General features: G+C 38.4%; 1 protein-coding gene across 8 annotated transcripts in view; it reads left to right on the plus strand.

Moving 5' to 3' along the window:
* STAG1 (STAG1 cohesin complex component) overlaps nt 1-15,115 on the plus strand; it is a 483,951-nt gene that overhangs the window by 151,502 nt on the left and 317,334 nt on the right. For all 8 annotated transcript variants that reach the window (XM_081569675.1, XM_081569672.1, XM_081569671.1 and 5 more), the window contains one exon: nt 12,174-12,285. In XM_081569675.1, coding sequence (XP_081425801.1) covers nt 12,257-12,285 — 29 coding nt within the window. In that variant the 5' untranslated portion in view covers nt 12,174-12,256. The remainder of the gene's footprint in view (nt 1-12,173; nt 12,286-15,115) is intronic.

The raw sequence follows: 15,115 nt of genomic DNA on the forward strand, positions 1-15,115 counted from the left end.
TCATGAACAGAGGAACCTGGCAAACTACAGTCCACTGGGTTGCAAAGAGTTAGCATGACTGCAGCAACATAGCACACACACAGGTTTAATTTGCTCTTCATTAAGGTAGAGAGTTAGGTTATTGAATTGACACATTTTTTTTTAGTGGGTGTTTACAATTATAGTTCCCTCTGAGCACTACTTTTGGTATGTCTCATAAATTTTGACATATAGTGTCTTTGTTTTCACTAGTCTCATAGTATTCTAATTTGTCATTTCTTCTTTAACTCAGTAATTTAAGAGTATGCTGTTAGTTTCCACATATTTGTAAATTTTCTAGTTTCTCTCCTGTTACTGATTTCTACTTCCTTTTCATTTTGCTCTAAGAATACAGTTTGTATGATTTCAAGCTTTTAAAAATTGCTGAGACTTTTTTGTGGCCTAATCAGCTATGCTGCAGGATGTTGCGTGTGCACTTGAGAAAAAGGTGTATTCTGTTTTTGGGTGGAGTGTTCCTTACATGTCTATTAGGCCTGTTTGATTTATGGTGTCTGTTGTTCACGTCTTCTATTTCCTTATTAATCTTATGTCTGGATCTTGGTTTTTTGTTTTTTTTTTGAAAGTGGTGTATTAAAATCACCAACTATGGCGACAGTCCATGGGGTTGCAAAGAGTCCAACATGATTGGTTGACTGAGCATGCATGCTTGATAAGGAAAGAGTTTTGTCACTTTGCTTTTTTTTTTTCTTTCCTGCTTGTCTTATATCTTCATTTTTCTTTAACTTTGTATTGGGGTGTAGCTGATTAACAACCAATACTGTGATATTTTCAGGTGAACAGCAAAGGGCCTTAGGCATACATATACATGTTTCCATTCTCCTCCAAACACCCCTCCCATCCAAGCTGGCACATAACATTGAGTAGAGTTCCATGTTCTATACAGTGGGTCCTTGTTGGTTTTGCATTTTAAATATAGCACTGTGTACATGTCCATCCCAAACTTCGTAATTATCCCCTTCTCCCGTCCCCACACTGGTAGTGAGAAATTTGTTTTCTAAGTCTGTGAGTATCTGTTTTTTGCATCACTTCTTTTTTGATTCCACACATAAGAGATGTTATATAATATTTGTGTGTGACTTAGTTCGCATAGTATGACACTTTGTAGGTCGATCCATGTTGTTCCAAATGGCATTATTTCATTCATTACATTGTGTGTATGTGTGTGTATGTGTGTGTGTGTGTGTGTGTGTGTGTGTGTGTGTATACACACAAACCACATTTTCTTTATCCATTCCTCAGTTAATGGACATTTAGGTTGCCTCCATGTCTTGGCTGGTTCAAAATTTCACAAGGAGTATGTCAAGGCGGCATGTTGTCCCCCTGCTTTTTTAACTTATATGCAGAGTAATCATGTCAAGTTCAGGGCTGGAGGAATCACAAGCTGAAATCAAGATTGCCAGGAAAAATACTAACAACCTTAGATATGCAGATGATACTAACTACTCTAATGGTAGAAAGCAAAGAAGAACTAAAGAGCCTTTGGATGAGGGTGAAAGAAGAGAGTGAAAAACCTGGCTTGCAACTCAGCATGCAAAAGACTAAGATCATGGCATCTGGTCCCATCTGCTGCAGTGCTGCGTCGCTTCAGTCATGTCCGACTCTGTGCAACCCCATAGACGGAAGCCCACTAGGCTCTGCTGTCCCTGGGATTCTCCAGGCAAAAACACTGGGGTGGGTTGCCATTTCCTTCTCCAATGCATGAAAGTGAAAAGTGAAAGTGAAGTCGCTCAGTCATGTCTGACTCTTTGCATCCCCATGGACTGCAGCCTACCAGGCTCTTCTGTCCATGGGATTTTCCAAGCAAGAGTACTGGAGTGGGGTGCCATTGCCTTCTCCATCACTTCATGGCAAATAGATGGAGAAAAAAGTAGAAACAGTGGCATTTTCCACTGGGCTCCAAAATCACTATGGACAGTGACTGCAGCCATGAAATTCAAAAACTCTTAGTCCTTATAAAGAAAGCTATGACAAACCTAGACAGTGTATTAAAAAGCAGAGATAACACTTTGCTGACAAAGATCCGTATAGTCAAAGCTGTGGTTTTTCCAGTTCAGTTCAGTTGCTCAGTCGTGTCCAACTCTTTGTGACCCCATGGACTGCAGCATGCCAGGCCTCCCTGTCCGTCACCAACTCCTGGAGTTGACTCAAGCTCATGTCCATTGAATCAGTGATGCCATCCAGCCATCTCATCCTCTGTCGCCCCCTTCTCCTCCTGCCCTCAATCTTTCCCAGGATCAGGGTCTTTTCCAATGAGTCTGCTCTTCCCATAAGGTGGCCAAGTACTGGAGCATCAGCTTCAGCATCAGTCCTTCCAATGAATATTCAGGGTTGATTTCCCTTAGGATTGACTGGTTGGATCTCTTTGCTGTTCAAGGGACTCTGAAGAGTCTTCTCCAGCACCACATTTCAGAAGTATCAATTCTTTGGTGCACAGCCTTCTTTATGTTCTAGCTCTCATATCCGTACATGACTACTGGAAAAACTATAGATTTGGCTAGATGTGCCTTTGTTGACAGAGTGATGTCTCTGCTTTTTAATATAGTGTCTAGATTTGTCATAGCTTTTCTTCCAAGGAGCAAGCCTCTTTTAATTTCATGGCTGCAGTCATTGTCTGCAGTGATTTTGGAGCCCAAGAAAGTAAAGTCTGTCGCTGTTTCCATTGTTTCTCCATCTATTTGGCATAAAGTGATGAGACTGGATGCCATGATCTTTGTTTTTTGAATGTTGAGTTTTAATTCCGTTTTATCACTATTCTCTTCCACCCTCATCAAGAGGCTCTTTAGTTCCTTTTTGCTTTCTGCTATAAGGGTGGTGTCATCTGCATATCTGAGTTTATTGATATTTAACCTGGCAATCTTGATTCCAGCTTGTGCATCATCCAACCTGCATTTCATATGATGTACTTTGCATTAAGTTAAATAAGCAGGGTGACAGTAGACAGTCTTGACGTACACCTTTCCCAATTTGCAACCAGTCTGTTGTTTCATGTTTGGTTCTGACTGTTGCTTCTTGACCTACATACAGATTTCTCAGGAGGCAGGTAAAGTGGTCTGGTATTCCCATCTCTTTAAGAATTTTCCACAGTTTGTTGTGATCCACACAGTGAAAGGCTTTGGCGTAGGCAATGAAGCACAAGTAGATGTTTTTTTCTGGAATTCTGTTGCTTTTTCTATGATGCAATGGATATTTGCAATTCGATTTCTGGTTCCTCTGCCTTTTCTGAATGCAGCTTGTACATCTGGAAGTTCTCGGTTCAAATACTATTGCAGCCTAGTTTGAAAGATTTTGAGCATTAATTTGCTAGCCTGTGAAAAGAATGCAATTAATTGTTTGTTAGTTTGAATGTTCTTTCGCATTGCCTTTTTTTGGGACTGGAATGAAAACTGTCCTTTTGAAGTCCTGTGGCCACTGCTGAGTTTCCCAAATTTGCTGGGATATTGAGTGCAGCACTTTGACAGCATCATCTTTTAGGATTTGCAGTAGCTCTTCTTGAATTCTATCACCTTTAGTAGCTTTTTTCATAGTAATGCTTCCTAAGGCCCAGTTGATTTCACACGGCAGGTTTTCTGGCTGCAGGTGAGTGATCGATCACACCATTGTGGTTATCCGGATCATTAAGATTTTTTTTTGTATAGTTCTTCTGTGTATTCTTGCCACCATCTTCTTAATATCTTATGCCTCTGTTACATCTGTACCATTTCTTTCCTTTATTGTGCCTGGCTTTGCATGAAATATTTCCTTGGTATCTCTAATTTTCTTGAAGAGATCTCTAGTCTTTCCTATATTGTTTTCTTGTATTTCTTTGCATTGATCACTTAGGATGGCTTTCTTATCTTTCGTTGCTGTTCTTTGGAACTCTGCATTCTGATGGCTATCTTTCCTTTTCTCCTTTGCCTTTTGCTTCTCTTCTTTTCTCAGCTATTTGTAAGGCCTCCTCAGATAACCAGTTTGCCTTTTTTGCATTTCTTTTTCTTGGGGATGGTTTTGATCACCTCCTCCTATAGAACATTCGCGCCTCCATCCATAGTTCTTCAGGCACTCTGTGTAGTAGCTGCTGAACAACCACTGACAGAATGTTGCTGCTGTTAAGTCACTTCCGTCATGTCCGACTCTGTGCAACCCCATAGATGGCAGCTCACCAGGCTCCCCCATCCCTGGAATTCTCCAGGCAAGAACACTGAAGTGGGTTGCCATTTCCTTCTCCAGTGCATGAAAGTGAAATGTGAAAGTGAAGCCGCTCAGTCGTGTCCGACTCTTAGCGACCCCATGGACTGCAGCCTACCAGGCTCCTCCATCCATGGGATTTTCCAGGCAAGAGTACTGGAATGGGGTGCCGTTGCCTTCTCCAGACAGAATTTTGGAACCCCCCAAAATAGATACCCTATGTACAAGGGGAAAGGACACCACAACAAGATGGTAGGAGGGTGCAGTCAGATTTAAAATGAAACCTCATACTATCCAGAGACTCTTGGAGGATGCAAACAAAACCCTGTGTGCCCCAGGACCAGAGAAAGGAGCCGAAATCTCCAGAAGAGTCTGAGCCAGACCTGCCTCTCTGTGTTTGAATGTCTTTTTTGGAGGCATGCATCAGAAGTGGCCAGCTGCTGGGATGATTGTGGGAGGTGCGGCAAGTGCCATAAGTCCTCTTGGAGGAAATCGCCATTATCTCCAGTACAGAGCCACAGAGCAGGTGACCCAGAAACTGCAGAACAATTATACCAAAAAAGTTCTTTCACTGTTGCGAATGTTCTAGGCCCCACAACAGATTTCCCAACCTGGGGATCTGGCAAAGGGACTCAGAACCCCCAGGGAATTTGACTTTGAAGTCCAGTTTAGTGTAAATACCTTAATTATTTTAACTAGATCTAGTTAATTTGGTGCAACTTCTGCATCAACATTTGCTGCTTTACATTGCACTTTTATGTTAAGGAGACAGTTTCTTTCCTTAAGTGTCATGTACCAACCTCTGCTAGCTTCAGACTTTTCTATTGTAGCTTCTTCAATTCTCTTAGTCTTTGTAGAATTAAGAGAGTTAGGGCCTTTTTTGGATTAGACTTGGTTTAAGTGAAAGTTGTGACTGAGTTGATCTTTTATTGAGATCACTAAGACTTTCTATCACCAGTAGGCTGTTTTGTTTCCTTATCATTTTTGTCTTTGCTAGGATAGCATTTTCAATTTTCTTCAAGAACCTTTTCTTTGAATTCACAATTTGACTAACTGCTTGGTGTGAGAGACCTTGCTTTTGATCACTGAGCTTTCAACATTCCTTCTTCATTAAGCTTAATCACAACTAGGTTTTGTTTGAAAGTGAGAGACAATTCTTCCTTTGAGTTGAACACATAATGGCTCTTGTAGGTTTATTAATTGGCCTAATTTCAGTATTATTACATATCAAGGAATAGGTCTATGAAGAGGGAGAGAGAGACAGAGGAACAGCTGTTCAGTGGAGCAGTCATAATATACACAACATTTATTGACTATGTTCTTTGGCTTATGTGGGTGTCATTCACAGTACCTGAAAACAATTATGGTAGTAACCTTCCTGATCACAAATCACCATAACACAAAATGATAATAATCAAAAGTTTGAAGTATTGTGAGAATTACCAAGATGTGACACAGAGACATAGCAACTGCTGTTCGAAGAATAGCAGTGATAGACTCTCAGGGTTTCCAGAAAACCTTAAATTAGTCAACAAAAAAAAGCAAACAGTACCTTCAAAGTGAACAAATCAAAGTGCAATAAAATGAGGTATACCTGTAATAACTTGTAAAATCTTTCTCCTGTCCTCATCCCTCACTTATAGTATTGTTATATCTTTTAATTCAAAGAATTAGATATTCCATAATCTTGGATTGGAAGAATTTATATTGTTAAAATGTCCAGACATTTTGGACAAAGCAGTCTATAGATTTAATGCAACTGGTGTCAAAATATCCGTGGAAGTTTTCATAAAACTAGAAAATGTTGTCCTAAAATTTATATGAATTGCAAAAGACCCAGAATTGCTGAAGCAATCCTGAGGAAAAAGATCAAAGCATAGCCCGTTCAAACTTCAGACTCTACTACAAAGCTATAATATCTTACCTATTATGGAAAGTAATCTGGTAAAATGGTATAATTGAGTCACTTTGCTGTATACCTGAAACAAACATGGTATTGTAAATCAATTATACTTCAATTAGAAAGTCAACTATATCTTTATACATTGTGTATTCAGTAACATAGACATATAAATACTATTTTATTATTTTTCTTTTAAAACATAAAGGAAACAAACATGGGAATTACAAACCAAAAATAAATGAGGTTGGCTTCTGTATCTGCCTTTAGTTCATTTTTCCAGTGTTTTCTGTTTTTTGTGTGTGTGGTTTCAAGTTACTGTTTATTGTTCTTTCATTTCTGCATAAGGGACTTCCTTTATTATTTCTTGTAGGGCATTGCGGTTCTAGCAACAAGCTTCTTCAGTTTTTATTTTTCTAGGAATGTCTTCATTTCTCTGTCATTCTTGAGTGATAGTTTGCTGGGTATAGAATTCTTGTTTTGACAGTTTTCTTTTACCATTTTAGGTATGTCATTCTAATGCCTTCTGGCTTCCATATTTAATGAGAAATTGAATGTTAGTCTTATGGTGGATTCTGTGGATTACTTGTATGTGGTCAGCTTGTTTGTTTTTGTTCTTTGTTTAAGATTCTTTCATTAATCTGGCTTTTACAGTTTGTACAATTGACTTCTGAATCAAGTAGGTTTGAACTGCACTTGTTCACACTTAGTTAAACAGGTGTTTTTCAGTAAACAGTAAAGTACTTCACAATCTGGTTGGTTGAGCACTGATACAGAATCATGGATATGGCCAGCCAACTGCGAAGTTATGCATGAAGTTTTTGAATGTGCAGGAAGTCAGTTCCCCTAATCTTGTTGCTGTTCAAGAGCCAACTATAGTTTGTATCTGTGTGACTTTAAAAAGGTTACTTCCTATTTACAGTTATTATAAAATGTTAGCAATATTCGTCATGTTTTTTAATATTTGTTTAAATGTATCTTACACCCAGTAGTTTGTTTCTCCCACTCCCCCATCCCTATATTACCACCCTTCACCCTTTCCCACTGGTAACTACTATTAATAGTTTATTCTCTGTACCTTTGTGAGACTCTCTTTTGAATTTCTCCTTCTTGGAGTTCATGTATCTTATTAATTATGTAGATTTATGTATTTAAAATAGGTTAAGTTTTTGCCGTGTATCTTCAGATATTCTTTCTTGTCTCTCTTTGTTTATCTACTTCTGGAAGTCTAAGTTCAATATCTGGGCTTAGATGGAGGTGATTTCTGTGAATTTTTTTTTCCTGTTAATGAACATCATTTCATATTTCTCTGTATGCCTTTTGAATTTTTGATGTTATTAAAAACTTGACATTTTCAATATGTCCAATGTAACATTGGACACTAGATTCTTCTCTCCTCCCCATGGTTTACTGTTGTCTTTTTGAGGGCTACAGTCATCTCCTTATTTGCTTTGCTAACCGGTTTTTGCAAGGACTGTATTCTTTGTCATGTGTGGGTCCTAAAATTTTGTTGTCTTGTTCAGCAGTGATCTTCCAGATTTCTTTTTCTAATGGAAGTTGGAAACGAGTAATTTGTTTTTTCATTTTTTTTTTTTTTTTTGCAGATTGTCTATTAGCTGAGGTAATTCTTCAAAAATTAGGCAGGCTGCCTACAGCTTTGCCTTAGTAGTCACTTTGTGCTTTCACGGAGAGCAAAGATCACCTAGAATTGAAAGCCTGTACTCCCTAGTTCTTCTCTAAGAATTCATCCAGCCCTGAGCATTCATTTAGTACTCTCCATTTCCTTGCATATGTGATACCCCTTTAAAGTACTTATTCCCCAAATATCTTTCTCCTCCCCCTTTTTTATTTTGAGGCTTTTTAGATTGTTTGATGCTTATGCAATCCACTCTCTTGCACCAGACAGCTACTTGTATCACTGTGTGTTTAAATGCTTTTGAAAGATAATAGTCTTTCCAAAAAAGGAAAAAGGAAGCTCTTCAAAACACTCTGCTACAATTTTAGAGAACAGGTTCATGGTGTTCTCTTGGGTACCAGCAAGCCACACCAGTAACTTGGTCTGCTGCCCTTGTGGAGGGCATATGGAGATGGCATATGAGTAAGCAAAAATACTACTGTGCTCTCTTATCAGATATAATAGATGTCTCTTAGGCACTCTTCTCTTTATCATAAACTTTTATTAGATTTCAGATGTTCATAAGAGATGAGCTTTGTTGTTTTTTGGCCAAACTAAGAGTTGCTTCTGGCTTCCCTGGTGGTTCAATGGTAGAGAATCCACCTGCCAATACAGAATATGTGGGTTTGATCCCTGAGTCAGGAAGATTTCCCCTGGAGAAGGAAATGGCAACCCACTCCACTATTCTTGCTTGGGAAATCCCATGGACAGAGAAGCCTGGTGGACTACAGTTCATGGGGTCCCAAAAAAGTTGGATTTGACTTAATAACTAAAAACAACAAAAGTTCCTTTACTAGAGATGCTAATTAAGGTTTCCTAGTCCTCCATTTTCCATGACATTATTTCTTTCTTTTGTTTTTGAAAGATTTACAATTCAATTTTCTTGATTTTTTTTCCACTTCACATTTCAAACAATGCTTATCTGTCTTTCAGCTTACATTGTTGGAGTTGGTGATGGTCAGGGAAGCCTGACGTGCTGCAGTCCATGGGGTCGCAAAGAGTCAGACACAACTGAGTGACTGATCCCATGGACCCCAGCACTCCAGGCTTCCTGTCCTTCACCATCTCCTGGAGTTTGCTGAGACTCATATGTCTGTTGAGTCGGTGATGCCATCCAGCCATCTCATCCTCTGTCGTCCCCTTCTCCTGCCTTCTCTCTTTCCCAGCATCAGCGTCTTTTCCAGTGAGTCGGCTTTGCATCAGGTGGCGGAAGAATTGGAGCTTCAGCTTCAGCATCAGTCCTTCTAGTGAATATTCAGGATTGATTTTAGAATGGACTTGTTTAATCAGCTTGCATAGTTTCTACCGAGAAGTCTGATCAGAATTTTTTGTTTGTTTCTCTGTATGTGAGGAATTATGTTTCTTTTGTTTCCTTTCGAATTTTCTTCATATTTACCAATATTTATATTTTAGAATATTTGTGGGAATTCTTTGATCTTTCTTCTGTGTTTTAAAATCTCAAATTACTTTTGGAAAGCTCTTTGCAACCTCTTCAAATGTTTTGTTTTTGCCTTGTTGGTTCTCTCTCCTTCTGAATTCTAGTTATGTGTTATTCTGTTAGGTATTGTGTCATGGCCTGTCTTGGATGCTCTGTTTTGTCTCAGTCTGCTACTTTTTTTTTTTTATTTAATAAACTTTAATTTTAAGATAAGTTTTAGGCTCACAGCAGAATTGAATAGAAGTTAGATCCCCCATAACTCTTATTCCCACATACATATAACCTCTTCCACTGTTAACATCCCACGTCACAGTGATCCATCTGTTACAATCAGTGAACCCACGTTGACATGTCATTATCACCCAATGTTTGTAGTTTACATTAGGGTTCACTCTTTGTGTTATATATTCTATGGGTTTTGTTTTAAATGTACAGTTTAGATTACCCATGATTCTAGTATCATACAAAATAGATTCTGTGACCTAAAAATCTTTTGGTCTCACTTATTCATCTTTCCTATCCCATAATATCTGGCCATCCCTGATATTTTTACTGTCTTCATAGTTTACCTTTTCCAGAATGCCATGTCATTCAAATCATATAGGCTGTAGCTGTTTCTCATCAGCTTCTTTTAGTTAGTAATATGCATTTGAGCTTCCTCCATGTCCTTTCCTGGTTTGATAGCTCATTACTTTTAAGTGTTAAGTAATATTTTGTATTTTCTATGTACCACAGTTTATTTGTTCATTTACCTCTTAAATTTCACCTTTCTTCTCTGTTTTGGCAGTTTTGAATAAAACTGTTGTACATATCTTTATGCTGGCCTTTATCTAGACATAAATTTTCAGTTCATTTGGGTAAATACAAAGGAGTGTGATTGTTGGTAGTACTGGTAGTTGGTAGTACTGTTGGTAGTACTGTTGATTGTAGTCTATATATTCTGACATACTCATTTTTTTCCTCAAGTAATTTTCGGAGGACCTAAATAGACATTTTTCTGAAGAATATACACAGATAACCAAAATCTACATGAACAGGTACTCAACATCACTAATCTTCAGGGAAATGAAAATCAGAGGTATTCCTTCACACCTATGTGAGGATGTCTTTAATCAAAAAGATAAGAGAGATATTCTGGTTGAGGATACGGACAGAACAGAAGCCTTGTTCACTGTTAGTGGAAATGTAAATTGGTACAATCTCTAGAAAACAATTAAAAATAAGACTATTGTATTATATATAATATATAGGGTCTTTCCAATGAGTCAACTCTTCGCATGAGGTGGCCAAAGTATTGGAGTTCTTCAGCACTCAGCTTTCTTCACTGTCCAACTCTCACATCCATACATGACCACTGGAAAGACCATAGCCTTGACTAGACGGACCTTTGTTGGCAAAGTAATGTCTCTGCTTTTAAATATGCTATCTAGGTTGATCATAACCTTCCTTCCAAGGAGTAGGCGTCTTTTAATTTCATGGCTGCAATCACCATCAACATTTATTTTGGAGCCCCAAAAAATAAAGTCTGACACTGTTTCCACTGTTTCCCCATCTACTTCCGATGGGACCAGATGCCATGATCTTAGTTTTCTGAACGTTGAGCTTTAAGCCAACCTTTTTACTCTCCTCTTTCACTTTCATCAAGAGGCTCTTCAGTTCTTCACTTTATGCCATAAGGGTGGTGTCATCTGCATATCTGAGGTTATTGATATTTCTCCCAGCAATCTTGATTCCATGGGGATGGTCTTGATCCCTGTCTCCTGTACAATGTCATGAAACTCTGTCCATAGTTCATCAGGCACTCTGTCTATCAGATGTAGTCCCTTAAATCTATTTGTCACTTCCAATGTATAGTCATAAGGGATTTGATTTAGGTCATACCTGAATGGTCTAGTGGTTTTCCCTACTTTGTTCAATTTAAGTGTGAATTTGGCAATAAGGAGTTCATGATCTGAGCCACAGTCAGCTCCTGGTCTTGTTTTTGCTGACTGTATAGAGCTTCTTCATCTTTGCCTTCAAAGAATATAATCAGTCTGATTTCTGTGTTGACCATCTGGTGATGTCCATAATGCTGGGAAGGATTGGGGGCAGGAGGAGAAGGGGACGACAGAGGAGGAGATGGTTGGATGGCATCACTGACTCGATGGACATGGGTTTGGGTAAACTCTGGGAGTTGGTGATGGACAGGGAGGCCTGGCGTGTTGTGATTCATGGGGTCGCAAAGAGTCAGACACGACTGAGCGACTGAACTGAACTGATAATATTATATAGCAATCCTACTTCTCAGTATTTATCCACAGTAAATGAAATCATTATCCCAAACACATAGATATATTTATCTCATGCTTACAGCAGCATTATTTACCATTACCAAAATGTGGAAACAACTTTATGTGTCCATGGACTGAATGAATAGAGAAAACCTGATTGTCTCTGTGTACACACAGTGGAATATTACTGTCTTTAAAAAAAAAAACACAACTGATCATTAGACAACTTAGATTAGCCTGGAGGGCATTATACTAATGAAATTAGCACCACAGAGAAAGACAAATATCACATGAAATCACTTATATGTGATATCAATAGAGCGGGAAGATTCATGGAAAAAGTAGTCGCCAAGGGCAATGTGGTAGAAATAGGGAGCGATTGGTGAAAGGGTACAAACTTTGTTCTAAATGAATAGGGTCTGAAGATCTAATGTATAATAAAGTGACTGTAGTTGATAACACTTGTATAATTGAAATTTGCTAAAAGAGTAGAATTTATTAAATGTTTGGGCCAGAAAAAGAAGATATGTGAGATGATGGATGTACTAATTATAATTAACTCAATGAGGGAAGCCCTTCACTGTGTGTCCATATATCAAATCATCTTGCTGTAACTGTTTTACAGTTTGTCTACTATACATCAGTAAACTAGAAAAATAATTTCTTTCTTTCTTTTTTAATTAACAGGGTTACCTTTGAGGTTATTTTGCAAGTTTTGAGTTGTACAGCACTTGATTCTTTTGCTACATTGTGGAAAGATCTTTGCAACAATGATTACTTCAGAGTTGCCAGTGTTACAGTAAGTATTACAGCTTTTTATTTTTTTAAATGCATGTAACACTTTTCTGTATCAAAATACTTTTATTAATGAGACATGAAATGTGTTCTTTGATAATTGGGCAATATGTTTGAAGTGAAAGATCTATTAGAGGGTATAATTATTATATCCATCTATAGCCCTTCCACTGTAATGTCAGTATGTAATGTCCATGTTACTGAACCAAAAAGTTACTGTCTTATTTTAGGATTCAGCAGAAACTGTGACCATGGGCTGGTTTGACATGCCAACTTCTTTTGTAAATAAAGTGTTAATGAAATGAAATCACACTGACTCCTTTGCAGAATTGTTTATATGCTAGAGAAAAAATTAACCTGCAAACAGAAATATTTTGTTTGGCTATTTATAGACAAGAGTTTGTATACCTCTATCCCGTATCACCCTCCCACCCCATGCCAGAACTTCTTTTCCCTGAGATTGATATTGTAATTGATGAGTTGCTCTTGGCATTTCTGGTGGCATCTAATTAGATTTTGTTGGAGTTATAGGAGATATCTGGAATTTGATCTTATTTTCGATTCTCTGGGAAATGTGATCATGTAATGGCAAATACTTTTTCCTTTATAGGTTTCATTAGGCTCCGAAGTAGGAATCTGCATACTCTGGTCGTATATGATAACAGCAGTTGAGATATAATGAAAGTGACCAACAGTTTACATAATTGTTTATATGTTTTTATAGTTCCAGATCATTTATTTATATGTGTTTTTTCTAAGAAACTGTAGTCACATTCCAGTTGGTATCCTGTCCTTCCGTTTTTCCTCCAGAGTTTTAAGACAGAATGCTATCCAAATTACTTTACATGCTAAAAGCCATATGAAAGTGTTAATCGCTCAGTTCTTTCTGACTCTGTAACCCTCCAGGATTACATGGACTATAACCCTCCAGGCTCCTCTGTCTAGGGGATTCTGCAGGCAAGAATACCAGAATGGCCAGCCATTCCCTTCTCAAGGGGATCTTCCTGACCCAGGGATCAAACCCTTGTCTCTTGCATTACAGGGAGATTCTTTACTGTCTGAGCCACAAGGCAAGCTTTACTATTAAGCATTATTAAATATTGCCAATTACAACATATTGTTTATTCCACCAAATGTTGTAGTACAGGGAACTATGCTTGGCTTTGAGGAGAAAGAGCAAGTGGAAAAGACTCACTCTGTCCTTGCTGCCATGAAGCGTATATAGATAGATATTAATCAAATAATCACCAACATATAAATATAAACTGCCATTGGTGCTTTGAAGGTTAGCTGGAGGATTTTATTAGAATTTTAACACATGCCTTTAGTTAGTCTACTTTTCTAAGGAAGAAGTGTAGGGAGGTAGGAGGAATCGTGATAGGCGGAATCACAGTGTGTTTGAGGGACTGAAATAAAGCTGTGATTTTTCTTTTTTCAGGATTAAAGATGGAGAGTGGGGTGAGATATGGCTTGCAAGTAGAGTAGGGCTATATTGTATAGGACCTGCTAAGTCTTAAATTAAGAATTTTGAGGTTGTTTTCCCCTGGAAATAGAAGGAAATCATTATAGAGTTTTAATCATGAGAGAGATATAATAAGATATATACTTTGAAAATCATTCTTAGTACACAGTATAGTGATTTGATTGGAAAAGGCAACAGAAGAAACGAGGCGTTTTACTAGGAGAAAGGTGTTGCAGTGTCCAGGCCAGAGATAATAACAACTTGAGCTAAAATGATTACAGTGAAAATGGAGAGAGTAAGACAGAATTTACAGAGTTTTCAGGGAATTTAAAAAATGACTTTATAAGGTTTAACATGATTTTTCTATTCTCTTTATTTATGTCCAGTAGTCATTTCCAGGCTTTTTGGTAGAGCAATTTGTTTGAAGTTTGAATTTGCATAGCCCTTGATCCAGCTTTCTGTGCCTATTCTAGAGAGGTATTTATTGATGTGTAATAGAGTTAACAGAGTACATCATGAGAAACGCTGGGCTGGAAGAAACACAAGCTGGAATCAAGATTGCCGGGAGAAATACCAATAACCTCAGATATGCAGATGACACCACCCTTATGGCAGAAAGTGAAGAAGAACTAAAGAGCCTCTTGATGAAAGTGAAAGAGGAGAGTGAAAAAGTTGGCTTAAAGCTCAACGTTCAGAAAACTAAGATCATGGCATCTGGTGCCATCACTTCATGGGAAATAGATGGGGAAACAGTGGAAATAGTGTCAGACTTTATTTTTTGGGGCTCCAAAATCACTGCTGATGGTGATTGCAGCCATGAAATTAAAAGACGCTTACTCCTTGGAAGGAAGGATATGACCAACCTAGATAGCATATTTAAAAGCAGAGATATTACTTTGCCAACAAAAGTCCGTCTAGTCAAGGCTATGGTTTTTCCAGTGGTCATGTATGGATGTGAGAGTTGAACGGTGAAGAAAGCTGAGTGCCACAGAATTGATGCTTTTGAACTGTGGTGTTGGAGAAGACTCTTGAGAGTCCCTTGGACTGCAAGGAGATCCAACCAGTCCATCCTAAAGGAGATCAATCCTGGGTGTTCATTGGAAGGACTGATGTTGAAGCTGAAACTCTAATACTTTGGCCACCTCCTGTGAAGAGCTGACTCATTGGAAAAGATCTTAATGCTGGGTAGGATTAGGGGCAGGAGGAGAAGGGGACGACAGAGGATGAGATGCTTGGATGGCATCACCGACTTGATGGACATGGGTTTGGGCAGACTCCGGGAGTTGGTGATGAACAGAGAGGCCTGGCGTGCTGCAATTCATGGGGTCGCAAAGAGTCGGACACGACTGAGCGACTCAACTGAACTGCACTG

Source organism: Giraffa tippelskirchi, chromosome 2 (genome assembly GCF_054371585.1).
Source record: "Giraffa tippelskirchi isolate mGirTip1 chromosome 2, T2T-mGirTip1v1.2.pri, whole genome shotgun sequence".
Taxonomy (NCBI): domain Eukaryota; kingdom Metazoa; phylum Chordata; class Mammalia; order Artiodactyla; family Giraffidae; genus Giraffa; species Giraffa tippelskirchi.